This window comes from Sesamum indicum, linkage group LG3 (assembly GCF_026168435.1).
Source record: "Sesamum indicum cultivar Baizhima isolate 11 linkage group LG3, ASM2616843v1, whole genome shotgun sequence".
NCBI lineage: Eukaryota > Viridiplantae > Streptophyta > Magnoliopsida > Lamiales > Pedaliaceae > Sesamum > Sesamum indicum.
The window spans coordinates 22,193,025-22,219,645 of record NC_142659.1 but is presented as its reverse complement, the minus strand read 5'-3'; the positions used below and the strand labels follow the sequence as shown (position 1 = coordinate 22,219,645).

The following is a 26,621-nucleotide window of genomic DNA, read 5'->3' as shown; positions in this document are numbered from 1 at the left end:
GAAATAACAAATATCTTTAATTAAAGGGTAAATAATATGCCCTTTTCTTAATATTTGACATAATTATAAATACGTTCTTATTATTTGAAAATTATAAATTACCTCTTAAGTTTAATATTTGCCTAACAACGAGCTTATTCTATTAGTTTCTATTGAGCGTTTATTCAAATTTTATGGGGAACTTATCAAAATGCCCCTTTGACTTATGCATTATAATGTCTGGAATGGTCGGGTTGGAGAGCTCTCTTGGCTTACAAACAGGCTTGCAGCTCGCCCTTTGACAACAGTGGATAAGAGCTGATTGCTGGCGATGACTTGTTGAAGGGAATCTATGAGAGAAAGTTCTTGAATAGGGTTTCGACCGAAAAGAGCACGGAGCCAACGAGTTTAGTCGAAGAAGGTAAGGAGTCTAAGGGCGGGATCAAACTTTAAAGGATTGCGCTAGTTATTTCCTTTCGCAAAAGGAAGATTAGGCCGAGGGGAGAAAGGGGCCAGAAGGTTCCGTTTCCACTCCTAGCGAGCTAACATCATAAAATGAACTTAATAGCTCTCCTGCTATTCATTCCTCCACTTGCCACTCCATTCGAAGCCCAGCCGGGAAGGCAAGACAATGATTTCCCTGCCTGTAAGTGCATCTAAAGAACCCCCTTAGGTCTCTTCTGCTAGCCCATCTATTGATAGAAAGTACAAGTCTGCAAAACCCTTCCATGAAGTTCTTACTTGGTCAAGAACGGACTACGAGGGTCAGCTACCTAGCCAACTTTCAGAATTAAATACCGTTATTGTATAAGTGGGTTTGATTGTGAAAGAATCTATAGTTTCTTTTAGATTTTCTTAAAATACTTTTACGGACTAATATTCCCTATGAATTATTTATTTTACCCACATCTCAATTTTTTTTACATTTTTTCAACTATTTTGTTTCTAATTCAGCAAGGGTAAAGTAGTAATTTCATCTAACTGTCTAGGGGTTACATAATTAGTTTTCATTTGAAGGAGGTATTTGTAAGTTTTCAAATAAAAAGAGAATATTCGTAATTATATCAAATTTCAAAAGAAATTGAATTATAATTTATTTTTTAATAAAGGAAACCCATTAAATACAAAAAAATATGCTAATTACCTAACAACGTAGACACTGTTGAATTTGAAACCCATAGAATTGAAATTTGAAGGAATTGAATCACCTCATTATGATCCTTAACCTCTTGTTGTTACAAGAAATAATTTGGCAGTTTTATGGCTGTTTAATTGGATTTGAAGGCATTTTATGGCTGATTTTATTGCTGCAATTAGTAGTGGATTTTGGTCATGCCTATATATATAGGCCATTTATTTCTCATTTGCAAGACAAAAAAAAAAAAACTTAAAGTTTCTTTTTCAATCTCTCCTTTTGGAACAATCTCTCTCGGTATCTCTCCCAATATTTTACAAACTTGAACTTAGTTTCGGTAACAAGCTTTTCAGTGTTTGTTCGAGGTGCTCTTCGGTATAGTTATAAAATCGAAAGAACTGCAACCATCTTATTCTAGGAGAAATTACGTTGTACCCGGTGCACTATTGATACGGTATGTATATTTTCTTCAAGGCAAGCAGTAACTCCGCGATTCGGTTAAATTAACAACTACAATTTGTTGTGATAATTGTTACTATACAATTCTCATTGTAAGTTTTCGAATTTAATTTATTTTATCGTAATTAGCGTTTCTAATTATTTTATATTATTTGTTCCAACCTTGCTTTGACTGCTTTTAATTTCTAAATCTAATTATTATATTTCAAAACGTTGTTTCAATTACTTGAAATAATTTTTTTTCCAACAGACACATAATTAAGAAGCCATACATATATATATATATATATATACACACGTTAGGAATTCATTGGATTATGAGACATTAAGTTAATAATTCCTAGAAGAACATAATACAGAAGTGACATATACGTGCAAATCACGAGCAGTAAAAGTACATGCACATAATAGTATAATATACGGCTGCCCTCGTGCAGGCAGTGCAGCGTGCCGTTAGGGCGTAGAGTTAACTACGGGCAACAAAAATGCACACAACACGACTTCCCATATATACTTCTTCCCCTTTGGACTTTGGGAGCTCTCAAATGTCCCCTAGACATTAAACCGTACAGCTGTTAATGAAAATAATGTAAGAATTCTGTGTTTATCTTACAATATAATACACACACAAATGTGCGCGTAAACAAGAAGCCTCAATGTGAACATAGAAATGAGGTCAAGGGAGAAAATCCAAGGGGACAATGTTTGAAAAGGTCAAGGGCATGAGTTGTCTGGCTGGCTACCTAGCTAGAGTTCGTATATATCAGGATTAAAAGTGAGTACGGGACCTAAATATTGTCAAAACTACATCTCAAACTTTGACCCCTTTTTCATTTGTTTTGAGTATGTCTTTTCTAGGGTTTTGTCAATTACATACTCTTTAATGTACTTGTTAGAGGCTAATAATGTATGTGAACATGGGTTTTTTTTTTTTATCTAATATTATAAGGTGCATTAATTCTTTAATTCATTTCGAAACAGTTCTGTTTTTTATTTACACTATAAGAAAATGACTCAATAGTTATGAAAACAAAAAAAAAAATCATCGTCGAGCTAATTTGCAAGTAAAATTCTTGTTGCAACATTTGATATAGTTCTTTTTTTTTTTTTTGAATTGAATATATACTAGCACCATTTGGATCACTCGATTTATGTGCTTAATTTTCTTTTAAAATTATAAATAAAGATGTTATGAATTAATTTTTCTAATTATCTAAGTATTTATTAATTTATGAAAAATGAAAATAAAAAAATAAGATATACGAAATGCAGAAGTTCTAAAATACCCTCGCACCTTTAATAATTTATCCATATTAATTTGGCGTGTGAAATGTGAAATTCCTAAAATATCCCATATTTATCGTACATCTCTATTATTTTTTACCCATAATTTTATAAATTCTCGTTCCTATTTTATACATGTATTGAGTGTGTTCCATCTGGTTATTGGTGTATAGATCACTAAGTAGTAAGTACAATATGTACCAAAGTCCGCTCACAACCTCACTCTTGACTCCCATCATTGATTTTTATAGTTTTCTTTGTAAACATTAATGAAAATGGGGATGCATTTACTACCCTTTGTTGTCCAATTCCCATTTCTACATAAAGCCAGCAAGGTTTGAGCTTTACTCAACTCCCCCCCTCTCTCTCTCTCTTCCTCTCTCTCACACCAAAAACACACACTAGTTGCACATACATCATTGTCCCTTTGGACTTAACAGTAGCTGAGAGGAAAGCTCATGGAAAACACAGTACTGAATGAGGAACAGATTGTTGAGTTCCAAGAAGCCTTCAGTCTCTTTGACAAAGATGGAGATGGTGAGTCTTTTTTCATCTCTTTTTGTCCTAGTCTGTTGTTGTTCTTGTCTTGGAAGCATTCTGTGTTTCAGTTCAGACAGTGATGACTGCATACTAAATTTCGTGCCAAAAAAGTTTTTAACAAACTTGTGATCGATTAACAAAAAATGAAACCGCAGGCTGCATCACTGTAGAAGAACTGGCTACAGTTATAAGGTCTTTGGATCAAAACCCCACTGAGGAAGAGCTGCAGGACATGATCAATGAAGTAGATTCAGATGGGAATGGAACCATAGAATTTGCAGAGTTCTTGAACCTCATGGCCAAGAAAATTAAGGTATGGGTGATCATTAATGTTGTTTTTCTCAATCACAAAGCATATATATATATATATATATATATCCTAGGAATCCTATAAAGCAGGAATTATATATGTTGAGTTTTCTCAATTTTGAGAATATTTTGAAAATTTTATAAAACACAGGACTAAAAGTGTCAATTTTTCTTAATTTTAGGATTATTTTAAAATTCCGTAAAACATAAAACTAAAGTATTGAACCTCGTGTGCTGTGGGTTTCAAAGTGTAATTTTGCCTTTCATGGGTGAGGCTGAAGCATCGGCCATAACCTAAAACAATGACAAAATTTTTTTTGGTCATTGCTGAAATAAAAATACATGTTGATTGACCACAATCAAAATTTAAGATTTTGCTTTAATATTGTGTAATTGTATGGATAGTATCGATTTACCATAATTTTTAAAATAATTTACATTGACACGTATTAAAACTAGATCTAATTATATAAATACTTATGCACTTTGCAAAATTTTAAATACACCCCTTAAGAGGGTGACGGAAACCAACGTAATGTACTTTAAGTGCTCTGTATAAGTTTTTTCTCTCGAGATATTTATATATATTATGCTTACAAGACGTCTAATTAAACCAAAACTCGAAAGGTGTCCATGTAACCATTTGTAAAATAATGAAAAATCTTTTTTTTCTTTTTTTCTCGTGTTTGTAGTTCGATCATGAAAAATTATATTATAATCCCAAAAAATAGTCATATTTTACACTTAAATTTCTCCATGTAATTATAATGCATGGCTGTATAAATGTAGTAAAAGTTTTCAAAATTCCATGTTTCGATTTTTGCAAAATTACATGGCACCCCCTGTCTACAGATTCCCATCGGGGTTATAATACATAATCAGGGGTTGCGGTACAATTTTTTAAATTTGAGGGATTTTTTTCTGTAATATATCCAAACCTTGTGGGTATATGTGTAAATTATTCATTCTTTATTTCAAAAGAAATGTCCAGTTAGATATTTTTGTATGCTTTTATGCTACAAATTACTGAGTAAAGAGAAGTGATGGATTATTTTAATCAGGAAACTGATGCTGAGGAGGAGCTTAAAGAAGCTTTCAAAGTGTTTGATAAGGATCAAAATGGTTATATATCAGCTAATGAGGTCAGTTTTTGATGCCTTGTTTGGTTTGATTTTCATTTTTACTTTTGAAATAGTGATGTAATGGAAATTTTTATTTTTAGTCCGATAACATAAGGTTCAATATTTGTGGTTTTTTGTTTTACGAAATTTTTAAAATAATTCTAAAATTAGAAAAATTCGACACATTTAATCTTTTACTTTAAGAGATTTTTTCAAAATGATCTCAAAATTGAAAAAAATATGTCTAATTTTTTCAATTTTGGGACTATTTTTAAAAATATTCATAAAGTAAAAGACTAAAAATGTTGAACCTCCTGTCCTACTAAATATATAATTTCATCACTGATGAAATTAAGTAAAAGCTTCTTTGTTTACACATACTCGGGAAAAATGATAAAACGGTTTTGAAAATACTAGATATTTTATATTTATTACGATAAATTTTTTTACTTGGAAAATTATATTTTGAATAGTAAATAATGAAAGTATGTTGGAATTAATTAAATTTTGCAGTCAAACAATTTATTTTCAAGAATTCTATACGAATTAAAATAATTAGAAAAGTTCGCAAACTTTATAAAAAAAATCAAAAAAAATTGAAAAAGTATTTTTTAAATATTTGAAATAGAATTAATAAATTAAATTAGTAAAAGAAAATGCTTATAATTAAAGCCTGAGTTGATTCGTAAGCTTGACCAAATTGAAAACTAAAAATTTCATAGTGATACTAATTTAATAAATCAAATTTATCTTAAGTTGAAAATTAATCGGATAAATTATGTTGACACTTCTTAATGTTAGAATTAATTACACAAATACACCTTACACTTTAAAAAAATTTTAGTGCACCCCCAAATGTAACTTAACTCGGGGAGTTACTTATGAAATTTTGCTTCAAAATAAAAGGTGTATTTATAATTTAACAAAGAATAGAGGTATTTGTATAATTGGATATAACTTCAAGGGTGTCAACATAATTTATCATAAAAAATAATTAAGAATAATTACATATACACCTCCTGACTTATGATTTACTTATACAAATCACCACTACTTTTTGAAAAATTATACATACACCCATCAGAAATAACAATATAATTTACATAAACTGTCTCTATTTTTTGAAAAATTATATATACACCCACCAGAAACGTCATCATTACATAAATTATTCTTATCTCTTAGCTGTTAGGAGTGCTTTTTGTAATTGCTAAAAAACAGGAACGATTTATAGAAATAAACTATAAATTAGGGATATAAATGAAATTATCCAAAGTACGTTTTTGCTCAATGGATACAAAACACCCATGCTTTAGCACCCGGTGCAACGGCTCCTGGTGCAACGGCAAGCACCAGTTTAACCTGGGGGGGTGGTGATTTAGTAGCAGTGGGCGGCAAAGTGGCTTTGTTACCTATTCCGTTAGGAACCGCGGATTTTTTGGTACATCATATCCATACATTTACGATTCATGTCATCATCCTTAATCATCAGTAATACAGTACATCGACATGCACTGTGTGTACTCTGTTCTGATCAAAATCGGGTACTAAAAAAATAAGTTATTTTTCAATCTCCTGCAGCTTCGTCACGTGATGATCAATCTAGGGGAGAAATTAACAGATGAAGAGGTGGAGCAGATGATCAGAGAGGCTGATTTGGACGGTGATGGACAAGTGAACTACGATGAGTTCGTGAAGATGATGATGACCGTGGGATAGAGGATCATGCACCACTTTCAATTTTCTTTTTCTTTTTTTTTGGTTATCTCAAGTTTAATTTCCCACCAATTATTTCATTATTATTGTTAACATATATATCTAAATGCAGTCACAAAAAATAGGATCAATTTATTTTTTTTTTCCCTTTTACTAATATTTCAAGTTCATGTGCCATTTTTGCTACTCAAATACATTATTTTCATGATTGTATTCTTTAATTATAGTTCAAATTCAAATTTTTCATGGATGTTTTGCTTAACCCAATGTTTTTTCTAAACTAGAAAAGTTTGATTTTTTTAAACAATCAAAATTTAGCGCCCAATTGAATTATGAAAATATAAAATAATATATTAAGGGATAATTATATTTTCCTCCGTTGAGATTTGATATAATTACACGTAAATTTTTTGTGCTTTAAAAAATTACATCTAGCACCCTTGAGTGAACATCCTTTTACACACAATTCACCATAAGAACATCCTTCAAATATTGAATGCTATTATAATGGTGAATGTAAAAGGATGCTTTTATATATTACTAGATGACATTTAAGTAATGGTGAATTATGTGTAAAAGGACTAATGGATATGCCTTTTTTGCAAGTAATTATAGTTTTTGTTGTGTTTAAATGTGTAAGCATAAATCCTGAAAGCAATAAAAACAGAAACTAAAATTTGCATAAAAGCACTAAAATGCAAAAAACAAAAAATATACTAAAATCCACTGATTTTGATCATTAATGAAATGTGCTGTAAAGTGCAACTGCTTAAAATCTGCCATATTCTACCACTTTACAAATTCCAAATGTGCAAAACATCCCCCAAAAGTTTTAAAGTACCTTGCAAAATTTTGTTCCTTAAAACATCACACAATATTTGAAGTATTTTGAAATGTTTGTGACATTATTTAGCCTATTGCTCTCAAGATTAAGTGATGAAAAAAAGATAAAAATATTGTGTGGTGTTTGTGGGTTATTTACATATATAAATAGCAAAAAAATAATTTTTTTGACGCTTTTTTTTCCCTCCAAAAATTAAATACAAGTATGGTCTTCTATTTTTTTTCGCTAGCTGCTAGTTGACTAACGGCACGTGACAAGTTTCCATTAGTTGTTAACGGAACATGACCATTTCTGTTAAAAAAATAGAGTTTTGGGACTAAAGGTGTTGAACAATTAAATTGTGGGACTGCAAGTGAGAAGAACCCTATCTAGTGGGACCAAAAGTGATATTTTGCCACAGTTGACCAACGGCGCGTGACAAGTCACGTGCCGTTTCTGTTAGTTGTTAACAAAATAGGACCATTTTTGTTAAAAAAATAGAGTTTTGGGACTAAAAGTGTTAAACACGTAAAGCGTGGAACTGCAAGTGAGAAGGACCCTATCTAATGGGACCAAAAGTAATATTTTGCCTTAATTTAATTTTTCTCCTCCTTACCTTTTCTTTTTTTTTTTTTTTACTGCATTAATTAATGAGCTAAAAGCCTACAAGAATGATGGGCTAAAAAAAAAAAGGGAGTTCGACTAAACCCTGTCAAATAAGCCCATCTTACATACTTATGTATATATATAAGAAAAAAAAACTAATGAGCTATATGTCTATAAGGTAGCCCAAACCCAAGACTTGTTGGTCGTATGAGCTTGGCAGGGTTTGGGCTTTCCCCTGTATTTATTTCTTTATAAATATAAAAAAGTATATGAAAATGTTAATTAAGGGACAAAATTAAAAATTCATCTAGTTGTTTTGTTAATATTTGTATTTTTCGTTCAAACCCAAATAGAAGGAAGTTAGGTGTAAACGGAGAATTTTCAAGAGGGGTGTAAGTGTAATTTTAAATTTTTTTTTGATGAAATTATAATTTTGTATTTTTAGAAAAATAAAAATGTAATTAATTCTATTTATAATACTAATTAAAGTTTATCGATTGTTGATTGAAATTAACGACATACACTTGGACACTTCATTTACATAGCAGGCACACAAAGTTGAAGAGATGTATATACATAGTCCAACAATGTCTGAAAATCATTGTATGCACAAATCCTGGCAGCTACATATTGCCACCTTAAACATCTCTTTGCCTCTCCAAGCACTCAAGAAGCTTCCCAAACATGAAACAAGAAAAAAGGAACACAAAAGAGAACAGAGAAAAAGAAGTTCATCTCCGAATGGACTCTTTGTCGATATTCTCCTCTCAAACAGCTTAAAACTGAACGAAAAACGGACCCGAGAATAAATCATGCAAATGAAGGTCAAGAAGTACTGCTGTTTTTGCAAGAAATTGCATTAGCTGATTGCTGCTGTGCAGCATATGCATGTAGTGAAGAGGGATGGCCTCGGCTTACGTTTACCGTTCTCTTTTGGTGAAACGATAGCACGATCTTCCTTTGATGCAGAGGCCTTTAGGTTATTCTCGTCAGAAGTTGAATTCTCTTGTTTTGCTTTGATCTCGGTATCAGCCTTTGTGTTTTTGTTTGGTAGGTTTAAGGGATGAGTTCTTGAGCTTTCAGAGTGGCTTCTTTCCATTGTAATAGTCTTTTCGTCCACCTCCACTGCTTCATATTGCAGGGATTTGCCTAAGAACTCAGTTTGAACACTTCTGTTCTTGAACCTCAGAGCCGAACCATTGGAGAAGCTTCTCTTTGCAGTCCTGTCCTGATACAACAGGGGAGTTTGATCAGATTCTTCGGACCTTGTGTCAAAAGGTAGGCCAAAGTCGAAGCTTGGAGACTTTCTGAGCTCAGCTTGATTGATCGGATTTGAATCAACACCGATGCTTTCTGTTGTTTGTTGATGTTCCTTACATTCAGCATTTTCTGATATAGGTGTTATGCTGTTAGAGTGTTGCTCAGCAGACGGGCTTGGTGGAATTAGTGCACTTTCGTCTGTTGACTTGCTGTCTTCTTGATTCGCGGCCATTGATATTAAACCCTCCGTTTGGACTAATCGAATGTCGTTCACCTCTTCGTTAGTGTCCTCAGGTTCTTCACTTGGGACCATTTTGGGGGAGTTGCTGAATCTAAATTGATCTGTTTCTTCTTCTGCTGAACCAGAAAAACTGCTTTCAACTGAATTTTCATCTCTGTTTTTCTTGATATCAGATTCGATCATCCATGGTTGTGCACTGCTGCAACTCAAGGGCTGGTTAATTTCTTGACCGGGAGGCTGAGTTTCATCGACCGGACTCATGTTATCACCATTTCCTAATTCATTCACCATTAACTTCTCTTCAACATCAGCCAAACACTCATTTCTTGCTGCAGACAAATCTAGCAAACGAGTTCCTTGAAGCTCATTGACAGTGTCATCAGCAGGAATTACAATAGCAAGCTCGTCTTTACACGTACACGTTTCTGATAATGCGCCTTTAGCAGAATCCATATCACAAACAACCAAGTCATTTTTGTTCTTCTCTGCGTCATTATCATCAATGTTTAAAATGGCGTCTACGCCTAAGTTTTCTACTACTTGGGTGTCATACGTGCTACTTTCCATCTCAGTCAGGCAGGAGTTGACCGATTCAAGAGTTTTGGCCGTCTCTTCTACGAACATCATCTGATGTTGTGGCTCTGAAGCAATGTTGATAGATTCATGAAGTAAAAACTCCAAGTTTTCAATAGTCAACGTGGATTTTGGTTCCAAAGTGGAGTCGCTTCTCTGTATCTCCTCTGTTTACAGTGTTCGAATATAGAACATCAGAAAATTGCAAGACTGATTGTGAAACGTATGCAAAAACTAACTCTATATTGCATGCCTTACAACAAGTGATTCAGCATGTCTAAGACTCTAAGTAGCAAATATCTGCAGAATTTATTACAAAGAATACCTCTTTTGTGCCTAGACAAGTTTCTTGGTAAGACTTGATGCAGTATCGCAAAGCTGAGACATTATATGCAAATTGACAACTGACCTTCTAAATTGCATGGTAATCGATCATGCACTTGATCAACCAACATGGATTTTCCTCTCTCCAAATTCGACTCTTCCGTCTCCTCACCATTGCTGTGGATCACTTGATCAATCAACATGGATTTTCCTCCCTCCAAATTCGACTCTTCCATCTCTACACCATTGCTCGAGATCTCAGGTATAGCAGATGTCTGAGGTTCACAGTCCTCATTAACATATCCGTGCTCTTCCTCTGAACCATGTAAAAATCCTAAGCTTCTTGAGAAACTGCAGCGCTAAAATGGAAAAAAGAAACGAGACCATATATGTTTTACTAACCCTTTTCGCCATTTGCCAGTCTTTCGACAGGAGGACTTAAATCAGCTCCAACATCATGAGAATCTGATCTATCAGGTTTCTCTTGAGAACCTTGTGTTTCATGTTCTTGAGTTAGTACCGGCTTGTCTTCCTTCAAATCATGTCCAGAACTGACTTCTTCTGCCTTTTCCACTGACTCATTGGTGCCTTTCTCGTCTGCCAGAGGCCAATGCTTAGGGATGTTTACAGGAAAAAACAATCACAAGTTGAAAAGATTTATTACAACAATTCCATGATCGATCATACCTACAATCCCTGACGTGTTCTGATTCCCCATCCCTTCTCGCATGTTCAACGGTCTCTACTCCTGCACGAAAACAATGTCAGCCAGACATTCGAACACTGATCAGAACCACATTAGTCCCAAATATGAAAAATCACCGAGACTATCGTGCAAGAATTGAGACCATGATGAAGACGACCACGACCATAAACGATTTCTCAGATGTTAATAGGTATGAAAACTTTAGAAGACAGCTTTAATGCAGCAAGAATGTGTAGTGCCAGAGTGGTGGTACTTGATTAGTACAGCAACTTTTGGTCATGTTTGCTTAAAGCATAAGCCTTTAGACTTTGTTTTCTCTCATTCTTATTCCATACATTTGAAGTACAGAAAAGGAGGCTGAATTGAAGACCTTTTTACACTGTTAGAAGGTGTTCTTTTAGTACTTGTACAATGATGAGAATTCAGTTAAACTAAACAAAAGTTGGCTGAAAAGAGGTTGTCAGATGATGTTCTTTCGGCCCGGCGACAACTGTGGAGTTTCAAAGGATTATTTTTCTTAGGATGTGAGGAAGGAATATGGTGAAGTGATCTATTATGTGTCGGGAAATTTTTACTCCAACTCAGGTTTGGTTATATTTTAACTACTTATATGATATATATAATATATTTATGGTGTGATTGGTGTATAATTTAATAAAAGTGGCACATTTGTCATATGATTGATTTTGTTCGACCAAACTTGATTTAAGTAAGAAATTTGCATGTCTTAGCTGCATTTCTGCCAGCAAAATGAGTACTCTTGTGTAAGAGAATGTTTGAGTTGAGTTTTGCGGCTTCTTGTTCTTTCTATGGAATTTGGATTTTCTATTTCAAACGCTATTCATTTTGTACTGTTTTTAATATATACACACTTCTCTTTAGATAAAATAAATGATGCCATCTTTATACATGTCGCGTGTATAAATTAAATTCAATTAAAGATTCAATAGGAATTTGAACAGAAAATTCAATCAGCAGATCTATGAGGTGAGTTTTTTTCTTTTTCTTTTTGGTATAATTTAAAGGTATGTCGAATGAATTTATAGTGGCTACCTCAACTAACGAAATATGACTATCAAAAAATATATTTTGGGATAATTTAAAGGTAACATAAACGCAGTATAATGTGGTTATTGTCGAAACCCATCGTAACATTGTCCAATTTCATCACTATAGCTCTGTTGTCTAGTATTAAGCCTAGTGAAATTGAAGTACGCATTATATATTCACATAAAATGGAGAGCTCTATGTTCTCAACATTCTCAATGCCATAGAATCCCACCTACAGACTAGGTATGTTAAGCTCGATGAGACTGGATTAAGGGGTGTATGCAAAAACTTATCACTATGTTCATTTCATTTTTTGACTTGTTTTGCTGTGTTCTGTGGAGATAGAGCGAGAAAAACAAAGATAAATAAGTATGTATTAGAGATAGTGTGTATATTTGGATTTATTTTTGGAGATAATATAAAATAAGTATGGTATGTTTGATATTGTTTAGTGGGAGACAAAAACTACTATTCATTGTCAAATCATATTTTTTTTATATATATTTATATATATGTATGAGTATGTATATAAATTCTTTTAAATGTAGGAACTATAATTAATGTAGACTTATTTTGACTAAAAATAAATGAGATACTGTATCAAAACATCTCAAAACACCATCAAAACTTCCAAAACAAACATTTACCATGTTTTGACCCATTTCAGACACGGGCAAAAAATAAAACCAAATACTATGTATGCTTTTCCAAAAGTTTCTAATTATTGAAAACTAGACTGGATACATGATTAAAATATAAAAGTTGGAAGTATTTTGAAGTAATAGTCATACGGAAAAAGAAGTTAACGTAGAAGTGTTAGGTAAAAAAGCTGATGTATTACCATCCGATTTGTGAAATTACCTAATTATCCTGGTAGGTCGGTAGATTTTAACTATTACAAGAATTGGGTATTTTCGAAATATATAAAAATAATGAGATCAAAAAAATTATAATTTTTTTTTAACTTATTTACAAAATATTTTAAGCTGCAATATATACTTTTACACCAACTTATAACTGTTAGCTTATTTTAGCTCATGTCACGTAATGTCGTGGGCCTGGAACATGACAGTTTCACTTGAATAAACATCATCTTCCTCAATTATTCTGCTTCATTCACATGATTCCTTGTCAACAGTTCCCCATTATAACAAAGGGGCCTCCATTGCATCAGGACCAGCCTATTTAGGACCAATCAAGTCTAATGCCATTACACATAATATTTTTTCAGAGATGGATTACATTTATATCACAAATTTACAATCATTAGTAATTAATATATCTAATTTTCAAATGTTAAATTACTATTATAGTATACCAACAACTACAATTAAAATAAATCAAATACCAACATATTGGTGAAACTCGAATTCATGACTTCTTGGTTACAAAACCTCAATTTCATCAATTAAATTAGATCTCGGTAAAATTACACTTTTAGTCCCATAGAATAGGGAGTAACATTTTTACTCTGCTGCTTTATGAAAACTCGACACATTTAGTCATTTTACGGGATTCATGAAACTGAATGTATCGAGTTTTGTTTTTCAACTTTATGATCATTTTAGAAGTTTCATAGAATATAAGAATAAATGTGTTGCAATTTCCCAATTTTAAGACTTTTTAAAAAGCTTAAAATAGAAAACTAAAAACACATTGGATGTGTGAATGAAATGATTATAGTCAATATTTGGAAATTCTTTTGTTGGAGGAATAAATTATTGGGGCTAATGGTGGTGGAGCCCCAAATTATTGTGACAATAAAGCTTCGGAAATTATGGGACTATTCATGTGTTTTCTTGGTGTTAAAGCTTACACTGCCCTTAAACTCATCATAAGTATCCAACATTTTAAATTTAATATATATATGTCATAAAATAATATTTATCTCCATATTTAATTTATTGAATTGAGTGTTTTTGCTTAAGGCGATACGATTTGTATCTATTTAAAATGAAAATCAACTAAAACATCTTGTTTTGACTGTGATCCTGTCATATGAGAGCAATTGATGTCATACAAAGCCAACAAATCACCATTTTCTGTATAATTGCTAAAGCCCGTTGTCAAATTCGGTATGATGGAAATTGATGAATCAAGCGTTCGTTGTTGTGCTTAAAGTTGTAACTGCTAGCAATAATGCAAGTCAATTTTTTGAAAATCGTAGAAATAGTAATAATACCGTGTTTTGACTGTGGCATACAGGTTAGTACTATTTAATATATGCATATTTTATTTATGATTAAATACTTTTAAATCCCCTTTAAAAGGGCAAAATTACGCTTTTCTCTAAAAAGCTTTTAGAATTATATTTGCACCAGTAGTAGAAGTTCTCTATTTTACGATTGTACCCCTTATGTTAGAATTTGAATGGACAATATTGACATCGAGGCTTGAAATCATTGAACCAAACAGGGCCTTAATGTTGGGGTAATTACATAAAACCCCCATTTGTCATGTAAAATTAGCTAAAAATCATTTTGTGTTAATGAAATAGACAAAAAATAAAAATGAATTGTAATGTTTAAAATAATGCACACTCTCCCCCACTATTCGTTCCCCCTAACAACACAAAAAATTTATCTTTCACCCGTTATATCCTTGTATTAACAAACGTTGATCTTCAATGATAAAAAATTAAGGGTCCACATTGTACTAGTATATAAATATTTTTATTTATATATATATGATATATATATGTGTATATATATACATGTGCAAAAGCAATGACGGTCGTGATACCTTTGGGCGAAGGCGACTTGCCCTCAATGGAGCGACCGTCATCCAAAAAGGGGCATTGGCGTCGCCTAAATTTCTTTTTTTCTTTAGATGACAATTGCCCAAATGCGGAGGGCATCATCGCCGTGCGCCTAGATCCATGCGATGACTACACCCCTTTTGTGAGCGATAGTGGCCCAGATCTAAGGTGAGTCGCCATTTTGCAGCCTGGGTGACAATGACCCCGCCCTACTTAATTTGTGGTGGTTAACAGCCGTCACTGATGGTAAGTGCAAGGGAGCAAAAAAAAAGAAAATTTAGAAGGTACCAATGTTTGCTATCATACAAAAACATCTTATTTGAGTGTTTTTAACTGTTTTAATATAAATATGTACATATATATATATACACACTCATATATATAAAAAAGACACAATTTCATAATGAACAGTAATTTTTGTCTCCCAAAATACAATATTAAACATACAATACTTATTTTAAATTATTTCAAAAAACAATCTCAACCATACATACTATCTCTAACACATACTTATTTATCTTTCTTTTTCTCTCTCTATCTCCATAAAACACAATAACATACTCAAAAAATAAATCCAAACACTATGATAATTTTTACATTAAATTATTTTTTAAAGTTTAAAATTAAATAAAAATATTATTTTTTATCTTAAATATAAATAATTTTGATTTTTATGTTAAAGATATATAATAATATATGTTAATTTAAAATATCATTTATAGTAAATAATATAATATTAAAAAATTGAGTTACCTTTTTGTATTTTGTTATTTAATTATATATCCTATAAATAAATAGAATTTATTAAAATTTATCTAAACTAAATCATAACATTAATTTAGTTAATAATATTATTTATTATCTTATATCAAATTACAAGCTTCTTTTTTTATTTTTTTAATTTTATGATAAAGTGTAATATAAACCTAAGGGGTATTTTTTTATCATTCTCACCACATTTATTGTTAATAGTTGTGAAAAAAATATTCATACTCACACAACTGGCAGTGTAATGCACTCTCCGCATGTTATTGATGGCACGGGTACTTTTTACAGGATTTACAATAACACAAGAATTTATTTTGCTCATTTCATTAATACCGACGAGTTTTCAGCTAATTTTAAATCACACATGAGGTTTATGTAATTACCCTCCTTAATGTTTCACATAGAGAAAAATTGTAAGAACAAGATGTTTCATCCGCTGAAGTTCAGAGAACAAGCCTGATCATCAAGTAGTTCAAGGGAATATAATTTAACCTAAGATTAAGTCAAAAGTCCCTGTAGAGTGGATATCATCAAAATAGCCTATTCAACTATTACAATAGCGGAGTACGAAACTCGTTAAAAATATTACAAACCGAATATTACAGATTTAATGAATAATAACAATGAATAAATAAATAAAGAAAAACAATAATTGTAGAATGAAATCGGCTCAGATTAAACCAGATCCAACACAAGGGAATACGGTCACAAAAGTACCGCATCCAAAGCACCGACCCACGGTAACATCACTGAAACTCAAAACCCGACCACACACTCTGATCACTTAGATCTTTTTATCAAAAGGTCACAAAGACCCCCAAACTCTCGATTTCATGAAGAAATATAGGAATGCTTTACGAGATAATCACTTGTTTCGGTATCTCAACAAGGGGAAGAAAACCCCTAATTTAAAGGGTCGAGAGAAGAGGTGGGGATGGAAGGTCTAGGTCACTTTCCTTAAACCATTAAGTTGGTTTAGGAAAGAGGCCATGGCTGCCATTGAATGAAGGGAAAGAAAATCTCAGAGAAAATATAGAGAAGGAGAAGAGACCGTCAGCGCAAGAGAGAAAGAGAGATGAGAATGAGATTTAGGGTCAGGTAGCAGATATAAGTAGGTAGGTAGAATGGGTCGGGTTTACCGGGTCGGTTCCTTGGGCTGCCAAGTGGGCTGGGCAAGTGGGCTGCCAAGTAAGCTTCTTCAATAAAGTCATTGGGTCACAATTATTTATAACACTCCCACAATCCTTAATCAGTAACATTCTTCTGTAAGAATTTATGCACAAGGAACCACTAAAAGTGAGAAACATACAACAATCATGTCCTATCCTTCAGAAAGCAGAAAACACAGTATCATACGATGTGCACTGAGACGAGTGCTTTTCAAACCATAATGTTACAGATTTGAGCTAAGAATGTCGATTCTTCTCACATGCTGCCTTAGATGGTATTATTATTGTTGAAACTTGAAGAGAAGCTGTTCATGAAGTTTGATGAAATCACACGTATGGTACATATGAAGAGGTACGAGGTTTCCCCAAAGCTATTTACACATGTAATGGTTTTTCAAGCTGAAATAGGTTCAGGCAGCCTGCCATTCTCGGACGGAGATAAACTATCATAGTATTCGACCAAGACTTTCCAGCCGCCAGGGCACATGAAACCGTCTGGAGGGCTTTCCCTGTTCTTTGCAAGGGTTCGCATCTGGAGTAACGAGATGTAATTGGACAATGTATAAGGAAAACTGTTGCTAGAAACTAAATTTTGGAGAGTAATCCTTTTGAAGACAAACTTTTTCATTAGAAGCTTTCTGAAGACAAACTTTTTCATCTATCTTAACAGTAATCCTAGTTAAGACAGAAAAATCTTCTTCTTGTTTTAAATTTTGGTAAACTATGTGAGTTTTCTTGAAATTTGATACAATTACAAATATCTTTTTATTTGAGAAATTATTCATATCTTTGAATAATAACGTCTGTTCAACAATTAAGCCATTTTGTTAGTTTCCGTTAAGGTTTCTTTCCAATTTTGTATTGAATTGCCTAAAATGATCTTTGGGACCCTAAATTAGAATTTACATATTTTTAAAAATTTTATATTTTTTTACAATAACATCCGTCCAACATCACATTATTTTATTTTTATTTTTTAAAAAATTAAAATTTCAATAAAAGTAAAGTTGACATTTTCACCTTATGACTTCAATAGTCACATAATTATATTAGATATCTCAAGAAATATCGTAATTTCTCGAAGGATGATAACGTATTTGTTATTAATTTTCAAGAAAAGAGAACACATATATACCTTAGTGCCAGATATGAAGAGAAAATCTTGAGCCCTTGATGGATCAAAGAATGCCATTTTGCTCTGAGTCTTGTCATATGCAGCCAACTGAAATAATTCCCAACTCCGTATTAAATTTCAAGATAATTATTTGGGATAATTATATTTATACCTCCTGATTCCTGATTTATTTATACAAATTATTTTTATTTTTTACATAATTACAGAAACTACTCTTGATTTATGATTTATTACAAATTATCTTTCTACATAATTAAAAAACTACCCCTGACAGCCTAAAATCAGGGGTAGTTTGCGTAATATTGTTAACATTTCTGAGGTGTGTGTAATTTTCTAAAAAATAGGAATGATTTGTCTAACTAATGTTAAAAGTTTTTGATAGATGCATGTACAATTTTTTAAAATACAGGATGATTTGTGTAAAAAAATCATATTTCAAAGAGATTGTCTTACATCACAAAAAAGCTTCATTGCATCTAATTTTAGAGTAAAATGTGAATGGTGTTTGTTTACCTTGAACGGCAGAATGTTGAGCCGCTCCAGCCCGGGAGCCATGCTCAGCACCTTCTTCCCGTGATCAGCATCATAGAGATCTCGTTTCTCAAGCGGGTGGCTCATGCCTGCCGGATCCCGGCCTACAATATAGAAGTTGGTGCCCGCATTAATCCTTGCCTTGGCATGCCATTGCACCTCAGTCGGGCCGGCATAGTGCATCGGCGATGGGAATATAGACACCACTGTAGTCTCAGGGTCCAGAACCCCGTCTTCAAGCACCTATCGGAACACGTCAATGGATAGAACATTGCCGTACGGAAGCTTGGAGGATTTGTTTGGTTCAAGTGACAGAAAAATGAAAGTGAAAGGGGAGGTAAAGTGAAAAAAGCAAGAGGGAGAGAAAAATAATTTTTGTTTTAAGTTGTTTGTTATGATTGAAAAGCAGATTAAATTTCAAATACTTTTCTTTATCTGGTATTAAAAAATAAATTGAGAAGAAAATACTATTTTTTATAATTAACCATTTCTCTTTATTTTATATTAGAAAATAAATAAGTTAGTATTATAACAAAATAATTTTATTATATAGAAATTTTAAGAATCTTATTAGTAAAAATATTTATCAAAATGAGTATTGTGCATTTATTTTAAGCTATTAAATTTAGATAAAATAAAAATTACTATCAATAATTCACGACGTAGTAGTTTTTCCGGCAATTTGATTGTCTTGAAAAATTGTGTACCGATATTATCAGCAAAAAGAAAAAAAAAGAATTGAAAGAAAGTTATATATGAATAATAGAGTAAATAAAAATAAAATATGTACCTTTTTTTTATTATCTTCTTGGCCTTATACTTTTATTTTTCCATCAAATTTTTTTATGATAAAAAAGTTAAGACTTTAAAGGGGTTTCATATGCATCCAATTTTATTTCCTCTCCAACTATTCTCCCTAAGCAAACGCCAAACCTTTTGTTATACATCAACGTTTACTTTTACTTTTTTATATAATCACTTTTCACCCAACCAAAATTCTTGGGCTATGTTTACTTCAAGTGATTGGGCTTAATATCTCAAGATATTCAGTCCTTTCATTTATTTACTTGAATATATTATGGCCCGCTATTAATGCCACAAGCCCATTATAGTCTTTCACGAACGCATGATATAAAACCTAATTAACTTGATGGGATATATTATCCCACGAGGTCTATGTGTGTGAGCTCTAAATTCAAATTACAAACAACCCTCACTTATACAAACATACCTAGGTTCAATTTCTCTAGGAAATTTGTTGGTCATTGGTTTTAATGGGAGGGTATTTTTGAAAATTGATCAATTGTCACTTATTTTATCCCAAATATACATTAAAAATAAGCATAAAATTAGTTTTATCCCAAATTTTATCGATACAAGTAAACAAAGTATATAGTGTGATAATTTTAATTTATTCCACACTTAATCCATCATTAATCAATACCAACCTAATCCCATCACTTGAAGCCAACGAGTCCTTAGGGTAAGATAATGTCTTACCTAAGAAAAATATGATTTACAATTACATTTTGCCTTCCTGAATTATTCTTTTTTATGTAATTTTTATTCCTCCAAACTAACAAATATAATACTTATCTCCTAATTGAATAAAATTGCCCATCATAGCTTAAATAGTTATATTATTTTTTATATATTTTAGTAGTTTGTATATTAAACAGTCATCAAATTATTTTCTAACTATATAAGAATAATTTTTAATAAATGAAAAATTTTAAATTAAAGTGGAGTAATAAGTTAGTGTATATAAAAGATACACAATGAAAATAAGATCTTTTATATGAAAGTTTTTTTTTGTATATTACTCATTCATTATTTACCTTAAATTTTTTTTGAGTATTTACTTTACAAATTGAACTACTTTACATCCCAAAATTAATTAATGAGTATAATAAATACCCAAAACACTTTCATGTAAAAAATATTATTAATTTGGTAATAAAATTAAGTTATTAACTATATAATTTTTAGATAAAAATGAGTAGTTATATATTCATTTTTTAAATATATATTCTTTAAAAAATATGACAAAATACAGTTTTTAATCTTCTTTTCCTAAAAGTATTTAAATTTTAGTTAAGCATATGTATATATATATATATATATAAAATATCAATTTCATTTCAAAAGTATATAGAAATTGTTGGGATATTATATTTGTTATGTATCTATTATATATATTAATTTATTACTCTATTTTTTTTTATTTAATTCTTCACTTATTAAATTTTTAAAATTTAGAAAATAATTTGAAGATGATTTAATATGTAAAATACTAAAATATATTGAGAATAATATAATTGTTCAAGACATAAAAAGTAATTTTTTCCACCAAAAAAATAAGTATTATATTTATTAGTCTAGAAGGTAAATATTATATCAAGAATAATTCAGATAATAAAAAAAACGTTAATTTTCTTTTTAACATGATTTCTTATTATCATTATATTTTGAACAAAACAAAATTAACTTTGGTCAAAGCTCCAACTAGAACAATTATATGGTGACAAATAGACAAATGTATGGAGCCATGCCCACAAAAGGAATATTGCAAACATAACGGGAGGGTTTTAGGTAGAAACGGACAATTTTGAGAGAGGATGTGAGTGTAATTCAATTTTGTTTTGAAAAAAAATAGAATTTTACATTTATAGAGATGTTTATATGTAATTAATTCTAAAAATTAACATATTAAATTAGTAGAAAATACTATTAACATGCCAAGCTTCTACTTTGAATCAAGCTTATAGGTCTACTTTTGTTTTTGAATATTTTTAACTTCTTTTGTTCTAATATTTTTGGAAATAATACAAGCAATCCCCGTGTGGTACGGCAAATCAGCAAATTACCCCCTTATGAAAAAACAAGTAGCAATTTATCTCCCTGTATTTTTTAAGATACAATAATTTACCCCTCTATGATTTTTAAAATGAATCAATTTACCTCTCTATATAAGGAGGCAAATTGCTTCATTTTAAAAAGTACAGCATGGTAAATTACTATATTTTTTGCATAGATGAGTAATGTGCTCATTTTCAATATCACAGTGGGTAAATTGCTATTCACCCTAATATTTTTTTACATAAATTGCTTGACTGTTGGACTAATATAGTACATTTCATTATGAGAATACTTTTACAATTCAAAGTATGAATTTTTTCAGTGGAAAATTCAAATGTAATAAATTAAAGATGTTTAAAGTTTGAAGAAAAGAAAAATCATAACTTGTTCCTAAGTACTTAATTCAATAAATAAAGGTTATTTTTTTCATCTAATTATAATAATAATAATAACAATAAATCACTAGAAATGATCTTAACCAAAGGATCTTTAACAAAAATTTATTCATATTCATAAGAACCATTGTTTTGTTAGATAAACCTTCTTATATAGATTTGTGCATATCTAATCTATATGGATATAGAATCCAATTAATTATAATATGATAATTAAATAGGAATATTTTAGATATGAAACTTTTTTCAAAAGAATATTTAAACATCTATAATAGTAGAGATTTTGTTAAGTTAATTAACTAATATCCAAGTATAATTTAAAAATATTTACTCGTTATTTAAAAAATTATAAATAATTCTCTGAAATTAATGATTGTTTAACAAATATTTTTTCGTGATAATCCATTATAAGGGATATTTGTTAGATGGTCGTTAACTCCAAGAGGGTATTTGTAATTTTTTTATATAAATAGAAGATATTCGTAATCACGACAAACCTATAAAAGACCTATTGTAATGATAGTAATCCTTAACACACCCTGAGCCACTTATGCAGCGAGTATTCAAACCCCTGCCCTGCCCTGCCCTAGCTCGCCCCCTCTTCCGCTTTATGCGACGTAGGTTTAAACATAAATATATGATATCAATTGCAAATGTAAAAAGTCGTCTAACCTTCTCATGCTGCTTCATTCGCCAACTGAGGGGGACATCATCTGCTTTTGTGTAACCTCCCAAGGGATGGAGCAAGAGGATAGGGTTCTTATATCCCATCCTAAGAAGCCGACGCCTAGTGTCGGTCATCAACAGAGCGTGGCCGTTGTGCACCGGGTTTCTCAGCTGGAAAGCAAATACAGCATCTGCATTCCGTCTCTCAAACTCGTCCCGTAGTTGTGCAGGGGAAAGTCGGAAGCGGTCAAGCCCGTCGTCGTACTTGACCGGATTTATGACCTCTAGATCACCACCAATAAGCCAGTTTCCAGCATGGGTAATGGCTTCCTCAACATAGGGCAGACCAGGTGCTGTGGTGCCCCAGGTTCTTGCTATTCTTTCTTCTTTGTTGTGCTTGTAGATTTCAATGCTACAAGTACATAGGTATCATTCAGTATAAAGGGCAAGTTTATACGGTAACCTACAGTGGACCCTTATGAAATTTGGTCCTATTGAAATTTGTCGTAATAATAAATACTTCCTCATTAAATTACAAATATTGCTTTAAAATTAACGGCTACCAAACAAATATTTCCGACGATTGATGGGCTGTCACAAGAGGGTATTGACTAGATAACTATTAATTTACTTTACAATTTAATATATTATATTATGCATAAAGTATATTATAAAAATTCTACCATTTTATGTTTTTTATTAAAAATAAAAAAATGACAGTTTGTTTTTTTTTTTTTTTAAATTCGATTATTCGATTTTTAACTGAACCAAATTAGAAAAAAGTTCGTTTATAACCGGATTGAATCGAACAAATTAATTCAATTCGGTATTGACGTACTGAATTTTTGGTTGATCGAAAAATTAGTTCGATTTGGTCAATCGAATTGAACAGACCTACTACAAAATAAGGTACAATAGCTACAAAAAAATTTAATACTAAAATTAGTGTCGAGCTGATTAATAAGTAAAATTATCTTTGCTAATCTACATTATTCAATATATATATATATATATATATATCACACAACTCGCTCATAAATTTATTAGCAAGTAAATTTTTATTGTTAAATTCATCAGTAAATAAATTTTTTAAACTAAATAGTATACTGTAGCAACAAAATTTTTACTTATTAATTAGTTCCACGTTAATTTTTTTCCTAGTTATTGAGTAATTAATATACCAATTCTACTGTACCAAAAAGAAAAAATAATAAAAGTCTGGGCAACCACCTTCTATTATAAAATAATTAGTAGCAATAATTTCTTAAGTTTAAAAACAGCATAATCTCCAACTTTAGGAACACAATGTCGGAGAAAGGACACGACTTCTCACTGTATATACATAATCTAATCACGTTTTTAAGTTGCTCCAGCTAAGCAATGCATTAACTGTTTCAGACACTCAGCAATTGAAAGTACAAACGAAAATTAAAAACAATACAATGAAATCAAGTCAACCATGACAACTATACAGATTCTGTTAATTATTTTATTAAATTTTATTTTTTTAATTAACTTCCATATTTCTAATTTTTTTTATTTGTCCAATTAATATATGTTTATAATAATTGTTTTTTAAGATTTAAAATTAAATGTGCACAAATACAGCAAGAATTATAATATTTAACTATGGTTAATTGCCATTATCAATAATAAGAGTTAATTATTTTACACCCCTTTTAAAAATACGAAATTATATTTTTTTCGAAAAAAATTTGAAATTATACTTACAACTATTTTTAAAATTTATTGCTTACACCTGACTCCCTTTTATTAGAATTTGGACAAAAAATATTGAAGTTAGAGAAAAATTGCATAAATTTTTAATTTTACCTCTCGTTTAATATTTTCATGTATTAATTTTGTAGTTATGAAACAAAAAATAGAGTGATGTTAACCTAATTTTATATATATATTATATTTATTTCTTTGTAAGTACAAAAATATACATGAAAATATTAAATACTGGACAAGATTAAATATTTATGTAATTTTTTTGCTTACGTCAATAATTTTTCTTCCAAACCCTATCGGGAGGGGGTCAGGCTCTTTGGAGAAAAGTATAATTTAGCATTTTTAAAGGGGTCCAAGTATAATTAACTATAATAATAAATAGCCATAGCAAATAGTCAATGACCACCGCCACGCAACGGATGTTGGTGGTAATTTTTGCGATGGTAGCTAAAATTAGTCATGATAAATATTTTTACCATAACTTCTAGATGTGGCGAATAATTTTTCACGATGGAAAAATTATTTTTTTATATCAATTTTATTTAGTTGTGATTAATAATAATTATTTATTGTAATTTTAATCATATCTATTAATATTATAATTAATAGTATTTTTTTTCTAATGACATATTTGAGTATCAATGAACATTATTTTCTGGATCATTCAATTTAATTATTTTTATTAAGAAAACGCACTAAAAATTAATTATTTAGAATGTTCACACATGATATGCGATCCACTTTTAAATTATATTTTAATTTTATTATAATTTTAAATTTTCAAATGGAATACAAATATCAGTTATTCAACGAACATGACGTCAAAACGTAGTAAAAAATTCTTATTGAACAGCTTCATTAATTATACATATTTTTGGTAAATTATAAACGCATTATTACAATTAACTATTACATGCATTATGCATCCACCTCATAGAAAAAAAATCAATCATTGCTAATTAACGTTCGAAAAATGAATTAATTTAGTAATTTTATTTTTTTTAAGAAAAAAGAAATCCACGGCTATCTTGATATTATGCTTGTTTGGTTTTATTTTATTTTAATTTTTAATTTCTAAAATATTAAAATTATATTTATTTATAGAGTAAATTATAATATTCTATCGTTTGAACTATATCCATTTTATATTTTGTCATCTATTATTTTTTTTTTGGTTATTTTACTATTCTAATTATGAAAAATTTACACTGGATCATATATGATTTTTTTCTTGTCAACTTATTTCTCAAGAAAAACATTATATGAACTGCAAATGTAAATCACATTATCTTTGAATATTACATATGCATTGCATGTGATTTTTTTTAATAGAGAATTCAATTAAAAAAGATCATATATATTAAAATATAAATTTTATAAAATTAAAATAGTAAAATGACAAAAAAAAAAAAGAAAAATTAGAGAAAGTATGAAAAAAGAATAGTTCGAAAGGTAAATTGTTATTTACATAAATTTATATGTATTAATATTCAATAAGCAGAAAAGTGAAATGACTAAATTTGCTTACTCATTCAAGATGGCAACCATGTCGTCCTTCTCATCAACAAGCGCGACGCTGGTAAACGATCCGACCCGGCTCTTCTGGGCGTCATCGATGGCGAGGACGACGGGCACGGACATATTCACAACCGACCCGTTTTCGAGCCGGAGGGAATTGAAATGAAGTGTTTGGAGGAACTCGGACTCTCTCATGAACCCCTTCAACGGGCTGGCCCAGCCCTCGCTGAGCACGTGCACCCATTGAAGGTCAATCTTTGAAAGCTTGATCTTCGGCAGGTGTGAGGCCTGCTGCAATTTCCACTCTTTATCAGACTCTTTAACGAAGAGTTGGACCAGCTTTCCGCCATCCGGGTCGATCAGGGAAGCGGAGATTCTGGTTCTCGGAGCGGGGAGCCGGCGGCGGGGGAGATTCAGAGGCGGATCGAAGGTTTTTGGTAATTTCGGGAAAGAATGAGGGAGCTGGGTGGAAGTTTTCAGGTAAAGAGAAGCCATGGCTGCCATTTTTGGCTCTCTCTCTCTCTTATTTCTTCTCACTGTGCTTTGATGATTATAAGGTTTGGGGAGGATAGAAAGAGAGGCAAAATTACAAAATTAGTCTTACAATTTAGCACCATTTCAAACTTAATGCTACATTTTATGAAATTTTAAAGTTAACATTATGTTTTGTAAAATATTACAAAAAGAGGTCAAAACGTTACTAAAAATCCCCCTCCTATTGACAGACGTTAAAACTTATCAGCAGCATACGGTCGGCCTTCCTTTTTTTTTGGTTCACATGCACTTTACTTTCATACAAGTTCTCCACCATTAGTTTAAACGTTTATAATATCAAATATCATGCTACAAAGTGGAGATTAGAAGTGGTGGATACCACTTACATGTGAAGTTTTTGGATGGATTAAGGATGGTGGACATTTTATAACGTTAGAGAGGTTCATTTTTCTCGTATCACATTTATA

The 26,621-nt window shown here is 31.1% G+C and overlaps 3 protein-coding genes across 4 annotated transcripts; 1 reads left to right on the top strand and 2 right to left on the bottom strand.

Moving 5' to 3' along the window:
- Positions 1-3,095: 3,095 nt before the first annotated feature.
- On the top strand, positions 3,096-6,720 carry CAM8 (calmodulin 8). The gene is made up of 4 exons (XM_011075169.3): positions 3,096-3,394; positions 3,553-3,710; positions 4,768-4,848; positions 6,409-6,720. The coding sequence occupies exons 1-4, from the start codon at positions 3,316-3,318 to the stop codon at positions 6,544-6,546; spliced, it is 456 nt and encodes a 151-aa protein (XP_011073471.1). The 5' UTR covers positions 3,096-3,315; the 3' UTR covers positions 6,547-6,720.
- A 1,749-nt stretch (positions 6,721-8,469) lies between these two features.
- On the bottom strand, positions 8,470-11,384 carry LOC148788794 (uncharacterized). 2 transcript variants are annotated; one of them, XM_088879013.1, is made up of 5 exons: positions 11,193-11,384; positions 11,058-11,118; positions 10,773-10,967; positions 10,456-10,686; positions 8,470-10,213 (listed from the first exon to the last, which is right to left on the bottom strand). In XM_088879013.1, exons 2-5 carry the CDS (start codon positions 11,098-11,100, stop codon positions 8,832-8,834), a joined length of 1,851 nt encoding a protein of 616 aa, XP_088735139.1. In that variant the 5' UTR covers positions 11,101-11,118; positions 11,193-11,384; the 3' UTR covers positions 8,470-8,831. The 2 variants fall into 2 exon arrangements, with proteins under 2 accessions (XP_088735139.1, XP_088735140.1); XM_088879014.1 differs by having other exon boundaries at positions 11,219-11,384.
- Positions 11,385-16,943: 5,559 nt separating this feature from the next.
- On the bottom strand, positions 16,944-26,237 carry LOC105158413 (ATP sulfurylase 1, chloroplastic). Its single transcript, XM_011075167.3, has 5 exons — positions 25,670-26,237; positions 22,414-22,819; positions 18,470-18,730; positions 17,957-18,043; positions 16,944-17,353 (listed from the first exon to the last, which is right to left on the bottom strand). Exons 1-5 carry the CDS (start codon positions 26,161-26,163, stop codon positions 17,216-17,218), a joined length of 1,386 nt encoding a protein of 461 aa, XP_011073469.2. The 5' UTR covers positions 26,164-26,237; the 3' UTR covers positions 16,944-17,215.
- Between the last annotated feature and the right edge of the window lie 384 nt (positions 26,238-26,621).